The 14,026-nt window shown below is 63.1% G+C and overlaps 1 protein-coding gene across 6 annotated transcripts in view; it reads left to right on the top strand.

The window, feature by feature from the left end:
• Positions 1-13,766, top strand: part of CD82 (CD82 molecule) — a 48,489-nt gene extending 34,723 nt beyond the window's left edge. For all 6 annotated transcript variants that reach the window (XM_070563821.1, XM_070563818.1, XM_070563820.1 and 3 more), the window contains 6 exons: positions 1,927-2,051; positions 2,188-2,262; positions 9,635-9,736; positions 11,995-12,195; positions 12,422-12,505; positions 12,862-13,766. In XM_070563821.1, the coding sequence (XP_070419922.1) occupies positions 1,927-2,051; positions 2,188-2,262; positions 9,635-9,736; positions 11,995-12,195; positions 12,422-12,505; positions 12,862-12,939 (665 nt within the window). In that variant the 3' untranslated portion in view covers positions 12,940-13,766. The remainder of the gene's footprint in view (positions 1-1,926; positions 2,052-2,187; positions 2,263-9,634; positions 9,737-11,994; positions 12,196-12,421; positions 12,506-12,861) is intronic.
• Positions 13,767-14,026: the final 260 nt, after the last annotated feature.

Here is a 14,026-nt window from a genome sequence, read left to right on the forward strand (position 1 = left end):
GGGGCTGGCCAGGGCTCTTCCGAGCTCCAGAACATTCTGTGTGTGAGCAGGAAGTGGACGGCATCAGCCTTCCCGCCGCCCGCTCTCCAGCTTTGTGCTTACTCCTGCAGGACGCTAACGCCCCCTCGGTGGCCCAGGTGGGGGTCCTCTCCCCACGCCCCCTCCCCCCCACCCCGGGAGCCAGCCTGTGTTCTCCCTGCTGACAGCCAGCTGGTCAGAGCCGACCGTGCCCGGGTCCATGGGGAGCACGTTGAAGCTGTAGACCAGGCGGGCTCCCAGGACGTCTGCTGGGCTGTGACAGGCCTGGGATCTGCGTCCCTAAGAGGCGCTCTGACCCGCGGATGCGCCCCGCTGCTCTCCGCCTTCTGGATACAGCACCCCAGGCTGCCGCCCGAGAGCACGCATCCTCCAGCCCAGCTCTGACAGTCCTGGGGCGTGAGCGTGCCCTGTGTCCTCTGTCGGGCTTCTCAGGAGATGCTGGTCAGCTGCCCTGATGGAACGGCTGACCCCACCTGCCCGGGGCTCTGTTGGCCTGTGGCCCTGAAGAGGGTCTCTCCAGCATGAGCCTGTGGACCACCCCCACCCCTCTTGCTGGTCCATGTTTCCTCGCCTTCTTCTGTTCTTCAGACACACCAAGCTTCACGCGCTCTCCTCCTCAGGCTTTTGCACCTGCTGTTCCCATTGCCTGGGATGCTTTTCCCTCCGTCTGCACTTGGCTGACTTCCCCGTTCTCATCTCAGCTCAGATGTCCCTGCTCAGGACAGCCTTCCCCACCCCCCAGCCCGTCCCCACCCCACACCTCTCTACACTCGCAGCTGCAGTATCTTTTTTTTGAGGAAGATTAGCCCTGAGCTAACATTGCTGACAATCCTCCTCTTTTTGCTGAGGAAGACTGGCCCTGAGCTAACATCCGTGCCCATTTTCCTCTACTTTATATGTGGCACGCCTACCACAGCATGGCTTGCCAAGCGGTGCCGTGTCCACACCCGGGATCTGAACCGGTGAACCCCGGGCCTCCGAAGTGGAGTGTGCAAACTTAACCACTGTGCCACCGGGCTGGCCCCATGCGTTCAGTATCTTTGTGGCCCTTCCCACACCACAAGACCCTCGTTGTTTATTTATTGTCCCCACCCCACCCCACTGAATGTCAGCTCCTGGCGTGGGGGCCTCATCCATCTGACTTCTGGGTCCCCAGCAGTTGGCACGGTGTCCAGCACCCAGTGGGCACTTGGTAAAGATTTCTCGGCTGAATCAGCGAAGAGATGTCATGCCTGTGTCAACACGTGTGCCCCCGAGCATCAGTGGGAAGAGCGGGGCCTGGAGCTCCGTGTTTCCAAACCCCAGCTCTGGCCCTTGCCCGCGTGCCTCGCTGAGCCTCAGTTTCCCCATCTGTGCAATGGTGGCGCTGGTGCCTCCCAGGCAGCGCCCTGTCAGAGTTGGAGAGGCTGTGGGGAGCCCTCGCCTGTTACAGGGACAAGTGGGGGGGAGCCTGTCGTGGCTGCGGCCACAGGACCCGCCAGCCCAGGGTTCGCGGTTGAGCAGATACTCGCCGCACTTCACTGTGCCGGACCCTGTTCTGGGGGCTGGGGCTCCAGCAGGGACCAAAGGCCCGCCCTCGTCCAGCTTACGTTCTCGTGGGGGCGGCAGACGACGGGCAAGGAGAATCAGGAAGAAGTATCTTGTTCAATCCTGTCCGGTGCTAACGAGAGAAACGAGGGCAGGGACGGGGTCAGGAGAGATGGGTGGGGGGACGTCGGGGAGGCCCTTCGGAAGCGGCCTCCCTGGTCCCTTGTGCGGGGCTGACCCCAGGGCTCCCGCTCCAAGGAGGGGATGCAGAGGGGTCCGAGCCCGGGCCCTGCCCCTGATGTCGTGCATGATGGGGGCGGGACAGCGGCTGAGCACACGCCCTCCTCTCTCCCTCCGCAGAGACCTCGTCCAGCTCGCTCAAGGTGGGCGCCTACGTCTTCATCACCGTGGGTGCCGTCACCATGCTCATGGGCTTCCTGGGCTGCATCGGCGCCATCCGGGAGGTCCGCTGCCTGCTGGGGCTGGTGAGTCCGCCCGGCCCCTGCCCCGGGCCTGAGCGCCGCCCTGGCCCAGGCGGGGTGGGAGCGTCTCCCGGAGGGAGGGGGCCCTGCACCTGCTGGGGGACCCGCCGCTGACCCTGCACCTGCTCTGTGCCCCCAGTATATCACCTTCCTCCTGCTGATCTTCATCGCCCAGGTGACGGCCGGGGTCCTCTTCTACCTAAACATGGGCAAGGTAAGCACCCCCACCCCACATGGCCCTGAGGGCAGGGGACAGACAAGAAGCCCGCCGTCGTCACAGACCATCCCAGAGCAGGTGGGGCGGCCTTGGGGGCCCAGTGCCCTGGGGTCCCGCGTGGATGGGAGCGGAGAGGGGAGGGCAGTGTCTACGGGCAGAGCCCCTGCTGGGCCTGAGCTCCACTCTCCCCGACCACTTCCTAGCTGTGTGGCCGTGGGCCAGCTGCTTGCCTCTCTGTGCCTCTTCCACTATCTGTAAACTGGGGGCGATAAATTTAATACTCACGGTGGTTGTGAAGATTCAGTAAGATTATCTCAGTAAAACTCAGCACAATGTCTAGTTAAAGGAATAGAAAATCAGACGACTGGTGACTTCAACTCTAAGGACGTTTGTTGTTGACTTAACCAGAAGTTGGGTTTGGAAGCTCAGAGACCCTGGTTCTGGCTGGCTGCTCAGCATCCCCATCACGCCACTCACCTCATGGTCACAAAATGGCTGCCACAGCACCAGCACAACATCTGTGCTGCTGTGGCCAGAAGAAGGGGTAAGGGGCAATGCCGACCGTGGCCATCCCTTTGATTAGAGAAGCAAGTCCTCTGACGGGCTTCTGAAGACGGGTCACAAGGCACCCCTGGCTTCGAGGGAGGCCAAGACAGTGAGTGCCCAGCTTTCAGACCGGAAGGACAGAGGCATGAGAGAGATGGGAGCTGGGAATGGCTGTTGGGGGAGCCCTGTCACAGTTATCATTGATGGAGTACCTACTACGTTCATGTGGTATCTTCTAGAAGCTTTACACACGTTGGCCCATCCTCCCAACAGCTCTGCACTGCATTAAGTTGACCGACAGGGAAGCAAATGCTCAGATAGGTGGATGACAATAGCAATGGCAACAATAGTAACTAGAAGCGCCATCACCCCTCTGGTGGGTTTGGTGCACCCCACGTGCTGAGTCCAAGGTCGGCCGCTTCAGTTCATTCTCTCTCTGACCCTCAGAACCCCACCCTGCAGGGGAGGGGAGGGCGCCCAGCTGGGCAGTGCCCGGGCCAGGTGAGCCTGGAGCTCGCCCCACCCCAGACTCACCGCACGTGGCCCATGGCCGGCCGAGCCCAGGGCCCTGTGTCCTCCAGTGCCACACGGGTCTTGTCCACCGATGAGGGGGAGCTGGCGGCCAGGTGGGCGCCTCCATTTGCCACCTGAAGGTTGAGTCGCCTCAGGTCCCTCTAAGAAGGGAGCTGAGCACGCGTTCCACCGCCATTGATAGCTAACGCTTCGCAAACAAGCCTGGTCCTAAACGCGCCGCATGGCTTCTTGTTCCTCACCATAGTCCTGTAGATCATGCATTTGAATACCTCCATTTTCACATGAGAAAGCTGAGGCACAGAGAAGTTAAGCAACTTGGACAAAGGCCACACAGCTAGTAAGTGGCAGAGCCAGGATTTGAACCCAGGCAGCCTGGCTTCTGGGTTCGTGCTGGTGAAATTCTCATTGTGGTGGTTCCTACCTCAATCTGCATTATTTCTTTTAATCCACATCCAGCCTGTTTCCCAGGAGAATTGGAGCTGCCTTCTAACATAGGCACAGGGTGACTAAAATCAAAATGCGAGAGATCAGGATGGACATGGAGAGAGAGGAAGACCACTGTTCCCGAAGCCAGGGGACAAGATACGGGAGCTGAGGGCCAACTTGAACACTGAGCTCCCTGGCAGCGAAGGAGAAAGGGGAAATACTGGTTTCCGTAAATGAAAGGAAGCTCGCCTGGGTGTCAGACAGGAAGACAGTGTTTAGCGCAGGGAAACTCTTTTCCCGGAGAGAGGGTTGTGGGATCAGGTCTTCATTTCTGCCCTGTGGCACCTAGAGCTTCTCTGGGACCCAGTCAGTGGTGCATTAAAATCAGGGTGGTTGAGAACTGGGCCCCAGTGAGCTGGTTCCTGTCACTCAACCCTGCAGGGAGGGGTCGTGGGGAGTCCACCATCTCACCCGCTGTGTGTTTCCCTGTCTCACAGTAATAAAGCAGGCGGCCACTTGTCAGACACCCACCACGTGCCAGGAGCCGAGCTAGGAACTTGACACACATTTCAGTTTTCCAACATTTTCCAGTTTAAGAGACTGAGGCCCAGGCAGGCGGAGTGACTGCTGGTCACACACAGCTCGAGGCATCAGAGGGGAGATTTCCATCCCCGTCCCTCTGCCCCAAGGCCCGTGCTCCCTCTGCCCGGCGCTGCTCCCCCCTGCCGGTGTCATCTTGGCGGGCCGACCCCCAGGAGCCGTTCCTCTGAGGTGGCCGGGTCTCCTGACTCCCGTGCAGGCTGGTCTGTGCCCCTGTTCCCTCCTCTCTCCCGTCTCCACCTCCTCCCCTCGGCCATCCTCTCCTGGAAGGCAGGGGACATTTCCCCTGCTGTGCTGGGGAAGTCCTGGCGCCACTCCCTCCCGAGTCGCAGGCCTGATTTATGTTTTCTTTCCCCGCACATTGTAAATCCCAGTGGAGACTAAACATCCCCTGGGTGGTGTTTATTCCCACAGATGGGGCCCAGCTGGGCATGGGCTCCTTTGAGCCTCAAGGAGAAAGCCTTTTAAAGGCCGAGGGCCGGCTGTCCCCGCCCCCTGGGCCTCCTGGCAGGTGGAAGGACTGAGCCCCCGGCTGCCCCAGAAGTGGGGTCCAGGGCTGTCTGTCCTTCCTGCCCCCAGCAGCGCAGCCGCAGAGGGGGGGGACCTGAGCAGGCCCGCGGCCCTGGGGCCTTGGGTTCCACGGCTGTCAGTTGAGAATAAGCCCGCCTGGCCCCCGGCCACGGGCCTCGACCCCAGAGCCGAGCTGCCGAGTGGAGCCCCTGCTCTGAGACCCTCGGCACGTTACTCATCCTCTCTGTGCCTCCTTTGTCCGTGCCGTAACCGTGCAGGCCCACGCCCCCTTTTCTGTGATCTTGAAATCCAGAAGCACGTTGAAAACCCAAAAGTGCCATTTGCAGCTCATTTGGTGGCAAAATTGAACCTGAATGGACATGGCCTTTTTAACCCCATTTAGATGTCCCTCGGGAAGTATAAACGGGAGAGGCTGTGGGACGTGACACACGCCCCAGTCCCTTTCTCAGACTGAGCGTCCCTCGGTGCGGGCACGTGGGCCCGGGGTGCCTGACGGGCTGCGCCGGGGCTCAAAGCGTGGCCTTGTGGGAGGGCGCGGCGTGGGACCGGGCAGAGCAGAGGTGGCTGGCATCGTGCCGGGGCTTGTTACCGTTGTCACCACTCTTAACTTGGTTGGTTTCTAGAATGTCTGCCGGTCCTGTCGTCGTCAGCATTGATGGCAGCGTTCCCTGGGGCTGTGGGAACCAGGAATGGGTGTGGTGTTACGATGCCCCCGGCTGTTCCAGCCTCTGTTTAGCGGGCAAAGCCCAGCTCTGGAATTCCGGGGCCCCATGTTCTAGGTGGGCTCTGCTGCTGATCGCTGTGTGGCCTTGGACAAGTTCCCTGGCCTCTCTGAGCCTCGGGTGGCCTGTTGGGCTGTTCCCAGCTCTGGCACTCTGGGCTTCTGACTTGTCCTCTCTGGGCAGTGGGGGTGGGAGGGGGTCAGGAGGAAGTGGACGTACTGCTTCCTGTGATGCGCTGGACGCTGGCCTGCACGCTCGTGCGGGCCGTGCCACCAACAGCCTGCCCAGGTGAGGCCCTGGGAGGTCACATCAGGGCCCGAGCAGCCGGCCTGAGGGCTGAGGGCTTGGAGCGGAAGGGGCTCACGTGGCTGTGTGGGCGCCGGGGTCGGGGGCGGTGACAGTGGCCTGGCCGGACTGCTGTGTGCTCCGCAGACAGGTGGGGCCCCCTTCCCTCTGCCACCAGGCAGCCCCGATACCCGGTGTGCGCACGCCGCAATGCGCAGGGGGTGGAACGGGTCCCTGAGGGTGGTGCGGTCCCTCGCTGTGATGGAAGCTTCTGGATCCCCGGCGTGGGTTTCTACCTGCTGTCAGGGAGGCAGCTGGAGCCGAGTCAGAGGGGTGGCCATCCCCTTGCCTCTGGGGCAGGGGACAAGGCGTCCAGGCCGTCCTTCTGGAAAGGGAGCACGGAGGGCGAGGGGGCGGGGACCCTCGGGCGCCTGCTGGGCGCTGGGCTGGGTTCAGTGCTCTCTTCTGGTTCTACGTCTCTGTGCAAAGTCCCACCACCAGTGACGTCAAAGCCCAGCACGGGTTGGGGAGGGGGAGCAGAGTCACCCCGGGAGACGGCGGGGCCTCGAGTCCGGTGGTGACAGGGGTGGCTTGCTGTGGCTGAGACCTCAGGGTTCTGGAACAGCCCATCTCCGGGTTACAGTCGCATCTGCTGCTTGCTAGCTGTGCCATCTTGGGAAGTGGCCCTGCCTCTCTGAGCCTCAGTTTTCTCTCCTGGGAAATGGGGCAGGCCCAGGGTGGGCTTCCCAGGCCTTAGCAGTCACACAGGGGCCCACACTTGGTCTGAAGCTCTGCTGCTGCTGCTGTCTTGAAATTCTCGGTCCTTTTTGGACGGGGGGCCCTGCAATGTCGTTTTGCACTGGCCTGTGAAGTGCGCAGCCCGTCCCGGGAAGGCCTTGATTGCATGTAACAGTAACCCGGCTCACACTGGCCAGGCGGGCTGCAGGCTCAGCTGGATCCAGGTTTCCAAAGGCTGCCAGAGGACGCGGTCCCTCTCTGCCCCTCAGCCCTGCTCTCCCGCCATGGCTCCCTCCTCGGGCAGGCTGTCCCCAGCAGGGCCTGAAGTGGCCACCAGCACCAGGCCCCTAGCCCACCAGATTAGCGGGAAGGGAGCCCCCGCGTGTGTGACTTGGGTCAGGTGCCCCTCCCCGAGCCTCTCTCTGTGCCCGGGCTGTGGAAGGCACAAGTGGCAGTGAGGGGGCGGGGCCTTCAAGCCACACGCCGCATGCACGGGGGCAGGGGGGCAGGGGGAGGGACTTTCCCTAAGGAGGGAGGAAGAGAGCGCGGGCAGGGGCCCAACCACAGCAGCGACAGGAGCATCCTCTCCGACTCCCTGGCTGCTCCTTGAGTCTCAGGATCCTCCTGGTGGCCACGGTGACGTCCCCGAGCTCCCAGCACAGCCTCCTGGGCGCGGGGGTCCTAAGGCAGCCGCCCCAGCTGAGGCAGCCCTGCAGCCCCCACCCCCAGGGCCGTGTCTCAGCCACATTCGGGCCAGAGGACGATGTGGCATTTCCATGGAAACCACCCAGCCTCAAAGGAAACTACCGGCTTCCATCCCCTGCTCACCGCAGGGACCTGAAACCAGGAAGTCTGGGTGGCTGCAGCCACCGCCTGGGCCATAAATAGAGCCTCGGTGGGTGGGGAGGATGTGAGAGAGGCGGGTCTCTATGCAGATGCCCCTGGGGACCCCTCCTTTACACGCTTCGGGGATCACCTGTCCGTGGGGAGCCGAGGTGGGGCAGCGACGGTCAGAGCAGAAAGACCCAAGACCTGCCCCCGGGGCAGCCCTAGCTGTGTAACATGGGCAAACCCCTTAGCTTCTCTGGGCCCTCCTTAAAACTGCTCTGGCCTCCTTCAAGGGGTGGCCATGTGGTTTAAATGCTGATAGAGCTTCATGGGTGAAAACCGGGGCTCTGGAATCAGACAGGCCTGGGCCCAACCTCAGCTCTTCCAGAGGCTGGCTGTGTGACCTTGGGCAAGTGAATTAACCTCTCTGGGCCTAGTTTTCACCTCTCTATAAAGAGGAAATAAGGTTAATACCTAGGCCACACGGGCCTGCTCTGAGGATTCAAGGGAGATAGCACATTGAAAGGGCTCAGCACAGTGCTGGTACGTAACAAGCCTTGGATAAAAGCCACTATTATAGTCACTGATGGAAAAGCTTTGTAAATGGTAGAGCTCTGCGCGAGCAACACGAAAAGTGACCCTGCAGAGAGTTCGAGAGTTCGGTCGGTCGAGAGGGAGAGGAGCAGAGAGCTGGCCTGGCGGGGCTGCCGCCGGCTGGGGGGCAGGGCTGGTGCAGGGCCGGCTGGCAGCTCCATCCGGAGGATGTGGCTTCTAGGAGCACAGCGTTGGCAGGCAGCCTGTGGTGGGCAGGCGGCAGCCCGCTCTCGGGGATCCGAACCCGGCCCTGAGCCTGGAAGCCCCCCGCCCGTCTCCCAGTTCCCTCTCTCAGCAGCCAAGGGGCGGGGGCACTGCTGTCCCCTGACTGCCCTGCCCCTCTCGGGCCCCTCGCCTGGTTCCACTGCGGCAGCAGGTGACCACCACCGGTGTGTGTCGTTCAGGGGAAGGCCCTGAGCAAAGGCCACGGGAGGGGCCGGGCCGGGGCTGGGTCTCGGAGGCCCCCCACCTGGGGCCGGGCTTCTGGGGGCCAGGGGAACCCTGGGCTCAGCTCTTGAGTCGGGTGGCCTGTGTGCCCCCTGCACAGCTGGCTCGTTCCTGGAAAGCCGCGTCGTGGGCCCGGGAGGGGCCTTAGGGCCCGACGCTTTGCGCCCTGCGCCCTCGGCTGCTGTCTCCGTCAACCAAGGTTTTCTCGTGGGCATTAGGGAAACGGGTTCCTCTCCTCCTCAGCCAGGGGCCCTGCCTTCCTGAGCACTGAGGGGGCCAGTGCCCTGGGGACGTGGATGTCGTGGGGGGAGTCAGCAGAGTGCGGGCGCTGCACGGTGCGTGCCGAGGCACGTGGTTACGCACACGGTCGTGGTTGGTGTCTGCCTCTCCGGCCAGCCTTCACCAGACACATTCCCTGCCCCACGAACTGACAGTCCGGTGGAGGAGAGGGCAAATCCTGAGGACCAGTGAGCACATGCTCGCGAGGGTGTGAAGAACGCTTGCAGGACCGGGAGGGCCTGGGAGGGATGCAGAAGGGCTGGCATTCTGTTTGGTGGTCCAGGAAGGCCTTTCTGAAGAGGTCACATTTAAGCATGGCTCTGAAGGAAGTGGAGGAGAGAGCCATGGTAATATTTGGGGGAGGAGGCTTCCAGAAGGAGGGAACAGCAAGTGCAAAGGCCCTGAGACAGGAACATGCCCAGCACAGACAGCATGGAGGCCTGTGTAATTGAAGCAGAGGAAGCAGGAACAGAGAAAATGAGATCTGGAGAGACCAGGGGCCAAATGTCGGGCCCAGGGGCCACTGAGAGGACCTTGGCATTTGTCCTGACAGTAGGGGCTGGGGGGCCGCTGAAGAAGCAACTTGGAAAGGGTCACATTTAAAGGGTTGTGCAGCTGCTGAGTGCTAGACAGACTGCAGGGTGGGGGGGCTGGCCCTGACTGTGCCGGGCTTCATGTGGGGACAGCAGGGAGCTGGTACCCAGTAAGGGCCAAGAAAGGGTTGGAAAGGACGTGAAGTGCCGTGAGTGTGTCCCCAGGGTTGGGGACAGTTTAAGGAGATAGGAGTGGGGTGGTGCCAGGTTCAGGATCTGCCCTCAACCCCTGCCCTCCGTCTGCAGCTGAAGCAGGAGATGGGCGGCATCGTGAGCCAGCTCATCCAGAACTACCAGGACGGCCAGGAGGACAGCCTGCAGGAAGCCTGGGACTACGTGCAGGCCCAGGTAGGCGGCCGCGGCCGGGTGAGCGGCTTTGTGTGTGAGTGTGTGATGGGCGGCTCCCGGGCGGCCCCCTCCCCGCGCCCCAGCCGCCACCACAGTCCCTGCGCCGTGGCTCACCAGGTCCCCCCGTGGCCAGAGGGGGAGGTGCAGCTCTTGGCCTCTGCTGGGCACTCAGGGGGGCCCACGCTGGGGGTCCGGGACCTGGGCGCCGGGGCTGGTGAGCTGACACGAGTCTGAGGGGGGCGACCTCTGGGGAGGAGCGTTCCTGGTGAAGGGAGTGACTTATTCACATCTTGATCCAGGTGGTGGTGACGCCAGTATGTGTGTGAAAACTCCCCAGGCTGAATTTGTGCCCTTGGGGTGTGTGTGTGTGTATTCCCCCTCGAATGCAGTGAGAGAGGAACTGATGGACTGACTGACTGACTAACGGACCGACTAACTGACTGACTGACTGGGTTTCCAGCCGGCCTTGATGGTGAACCCATCACCACAAACACGGATCGACCTCAGCAATCTGCCCTGGCCGCCCCCCTTTCGTGGTCCCAGATGCTGTGTGTCCGTGGGCAGGACCCACCCTCTCTGGGCCACAGCCTCCTCTCCCCTGTGGGGAGGGCTGTGGGTGCGGGGCCGGGGCAGGCAGGGCTGGGGCAGCTGGAGGCTGGCTGCACGTGGGCAGACGTCCTGTCACACAGTGGTTTGACCCACAGCCACTAAGATCAGAGGGAGGCAGGCGCTCTGGCATGAGAGCGCCACCTTCCAGGGGTCTGGGGGAGAGGGTCCCTCCGGAGGTGGTGAGGCCCCACGTGGGAGGCAGCGGACTGGGTTGGGATCCCCCAGAGGGCGGGGCCTCTAGATGGTTCTGGCGTCTGCCAGGCGCTGCTGGGGGTGGCGGCCGAGAGCCGCGGGGCTCAGCCCTGAGCTGGAATGACACCCTGCCGCTGCCTAGCTGGCCTCAGTTTCCTCGTCTGCAAAGTGGGCTGTGTGTCCGTGCTCATGGGGACGAGCTGAGAAAGCCCGCTGCACCGCGGCTGCGCCGATCGTGGGCCGCGTCGGCAGTGACACTCGGCGGTGACACTCGTCACGCACAGCCGCTGAGCCGCGGGGCACGTGGTGGCTGGGACGGACCTTGGCCAGGAGGAGGGCTGCAGGGTGGGAGCAGGACCCGGGAGCTGCCCCACTCCATGCGGCCAGGGGTGGCCGGAGAGGGGACAGCGGGCAGGGCGGCACAGAAAGGACCCCGGGCCCCCTGCACGTGCCTGGTGCGCCCCCTGCTGGCCGCTCGCTGCCCTGAGCCGGGGAGGAAGCAGGTGGGGGCACGCAGGGCACTCTGCATCCTGCCAGGGACCCCAGCTCCGTGGCTGTCAGCATCCCCTTCTCCAGACGAGGAGGCTGGGGCTCAGAGAAGTGCGGGGGCTTCCCAGGCACAGGGCAAGGCAGGATCTGAACGCCCCCTCACCTTTTGGGGGCATATCAGCCCAGGCCCTGGGATCCTAGTCCCGTTGGGGATTCAAGCCCAGACGTGACCCGAAGCCTCTCGGGTCCCCTCCATGGCACCCCTGGAGACCTGTTTACCACGCGGAGCCCAGCAAGCTTCCTTGCCTCTGGAACTAGAGCATTTTCTTCACTAAAAAAGCAGAATTGACCACGTCTCCTTTCTCGCTTTGGCCACCAGGAAGCTCAGAGCCCAAACTCAGCTCTGGCCCCTGAAGGTGGGGCTGGCCTTCTATACACCCTCCAGCCCCATGCTGGCCGCTGGCCTGCCTCGACCCCTCTAGTCCCAACGGCCCTGCTGCCAGCCCTGTGTGTCAGGGACTTTGTTACCCACATTGTGCAGATGAGGAAACTGAAGTCAGGACTTGGCCCAAAGTTGAGCAGCTGGTTGGCAGCAGAGCTGCAGTTTGACCCAGCAGCCTGACTCCAGACCCCACGATCTTGGCTGTTTGCCGTCTGCCCCCCTTGCGTCCTGCACCCCTGTGCTCTGTCTTCCCGCTTGAGCTTCCCTTCTGATCTGCTGTGTGTTTTTGCCGATCCTGATTTCGGCCTCCTGCCGTCTTCACGGTTGACAGCGTGTTTCCCAAAAGCCCCTTTAAGCTCCTTGTGACTCCCAAAGCCTAAGTGGGACCTCAGCTCTAGCCCGGCCGTCGGGCTGGGTCGGGGGAGGCCTGGCAGTGGCAGAGCTGAGCCTCCGTCGGGGGGCCCGCCTTGCCAGGGGGCGGCCTCCCGCGCGGGCAGTGGCCCAGCAGCCTGTCCCCTGTGCGCAGGTGAAGTGCTGCGGCTGGGCCAGCTTCTACAACTGGACGGACAACGCGGCGCTCATGAACCGCACCAACATCACCTTCCCCTGCTCCTGCAAGAGGAGGGAGGAAGACAGCGACACCCTGGAGAGGCGGGGCTTCTGCGAGGCCCCGCGCAACGCCACCCAGAGCGGCAATAGCCCCGAGGACTGGCCCGTGTACAGAGAGGTGGGTGGGGGCCGGGGCCGGGGCTCGGGGATGCTGGGCTCGTCTGGCCTCCTGTTCCAGCCTTCCTCCCTTCACTTAGCTGTTCCTGCCGTGGGTCCATGGGTCCCTTGTCATTTATCCATCCAGGGAGCACGCAGAGCCCTCTCTGCAGGCCCTCTGGGCTGGGGATTCTGCGTGCCGGGTGAGGCGACCTGACGTGGTGACGTGGCCGTGTTCTCCCTCGCAGGGCTGCATGGAGAGGGTGGAGGCGTGGCTGCAGGAGAACCTGGGCATCGTCCTGGGCGTGTGTGTGGGCGTCGCTGTCATCGAGGTCTGAGTCCCCTCCCCTCCCACCATCCCCGTGCTCCATCCTCCCCACGCCCCGCCCTCCCGGATTGTCCCTGCTCCGCAGATGTGCTTGGGGAGGCTGAGGCCCCTCAGCTCCTGGAAGCCCTGCGGCCACCCCGGCCTGCACACTGTCCCTCCCTGACCCTCTGCCGCCTGAATGCCAGGCTGTCCTTGAGCGTCTGCTGACTGTGCAGTAAACCCTGTGTGTGGACCTGGACGGCGAGATGCTGCTCTGGGGCCCCTGGGGGGACCGGGCAGCCCTCTTCCTCTCACCCTCCCCCTCTCACTCTTGCCCTCCCTGTCCCTCTTGCCCTCTCACTCTTGCCTCTGCCTCCACAGCTCCTGGGGATGCTCCTGTCCATCTGCTTGTGCCGGCACGTCCATTCCGAAGACTACAGCAAGGTCCCCAAGTACTGAGGCAGCGGCTGTCCCCACCTCCCTGCCCGTCCCCCGCCTCCAGGGGTCCTTCTAGAGGCCTCCCTGGCTCCCTCCCCCAGGCCCGCCTCCCGCCCCACTGCCAAGGCCCCTTGCCCATCCTGTGCTGGCTGGAAATGGGGGGCTCTCTGGGGCCTGGACCCCCCTCCCTGTCTTTCCGCCTCCGGCTTTGAGCCCGGCTGTTCCATGGCTCCTCCGCTCCCTGCCCACCGGGGTTCTCTTTGCAACTCAGAGAAAATGCTGCCGCAACCTCCCTGCGCAGATGGGCTGGGCTCTACCTGCTTCCAGGGCTGTACATAGTTGGGGGGATGTGTTAGAAACTGGGCGGAGGGTGGGGGTCAGGTGCCCGGGCTGTCAGGGGACTGCCCACTGCGTGGGTCAACTCAGTGTCCACTTCGATGCTTGTATGTTTGGGTTTCGCATCTTCATTAAATGTCACGGGAGGGGTGGGCTGTAGCGGACTTGGGAGCGGCCCCCCCTTCCCCAGGCCTGATCCGGCCTCTCCGGGCAGCTCAGATCAGCCTGGGCCACGATTTGGAGCCTGGGCCAAAGGGGGGCTGCCTGGCCCTGGGCTGCTTAGGGAGACAGAGGGATGAACCCTCAGGGCAGGGCACAGAGCTGGCCCTGCATTCGCCTGGACCCTGAGCCGTCCAGGGAAGCAGGGACCTTTTCTCCCGTCCTCTGCCCCCGGGGAGTGGGTGGGTGCGGCTGTGCCCTGTGGCGAAGTGGGAGGGGCTCCGTGCACCGTTCTGTAAAACATACTGGAGGTTTGATCACTGACTTTATTAAAGAGGGTTTGTAACAACCCAGCCTGCTGTGGTGGGGACGCTGCTTCCGGGGAGGAAGAGGGAGCGGGTGTGAGCAGGGTGGCTGGCTCTGGGGACAGAGGGGCGCCCTTTCTCAGCATCTCCAGGCCCCCTGCAGCCTGGTGGACGAGCAGAGTGGCGCCCGCCCTGGCTGCGGCGCGGCTGGAGTTTAATTTGTGAGCGGAAACAGGTGTAGACCACACATCTGGGTTCATGCCTCCGAGGCCGGGGTGCAGGTGTCCCCAGAAGGTGCACAGAACTGG

This window comes from Equus przewalskii, chromosome 11, assembly GCF_037783145.1.
Source record: "Equus przewalskii isolate Varuska chromosome 11, EquPr2, whole genome shotgun sequence".
In the NCBI taxonomy this organism is placed as follows: domain Eukaryota; kingdom Metazoa; phylum Chordata; class Mammalia; order Perissodactyla; family Equidae; genus Equus; species Equus przewalskii.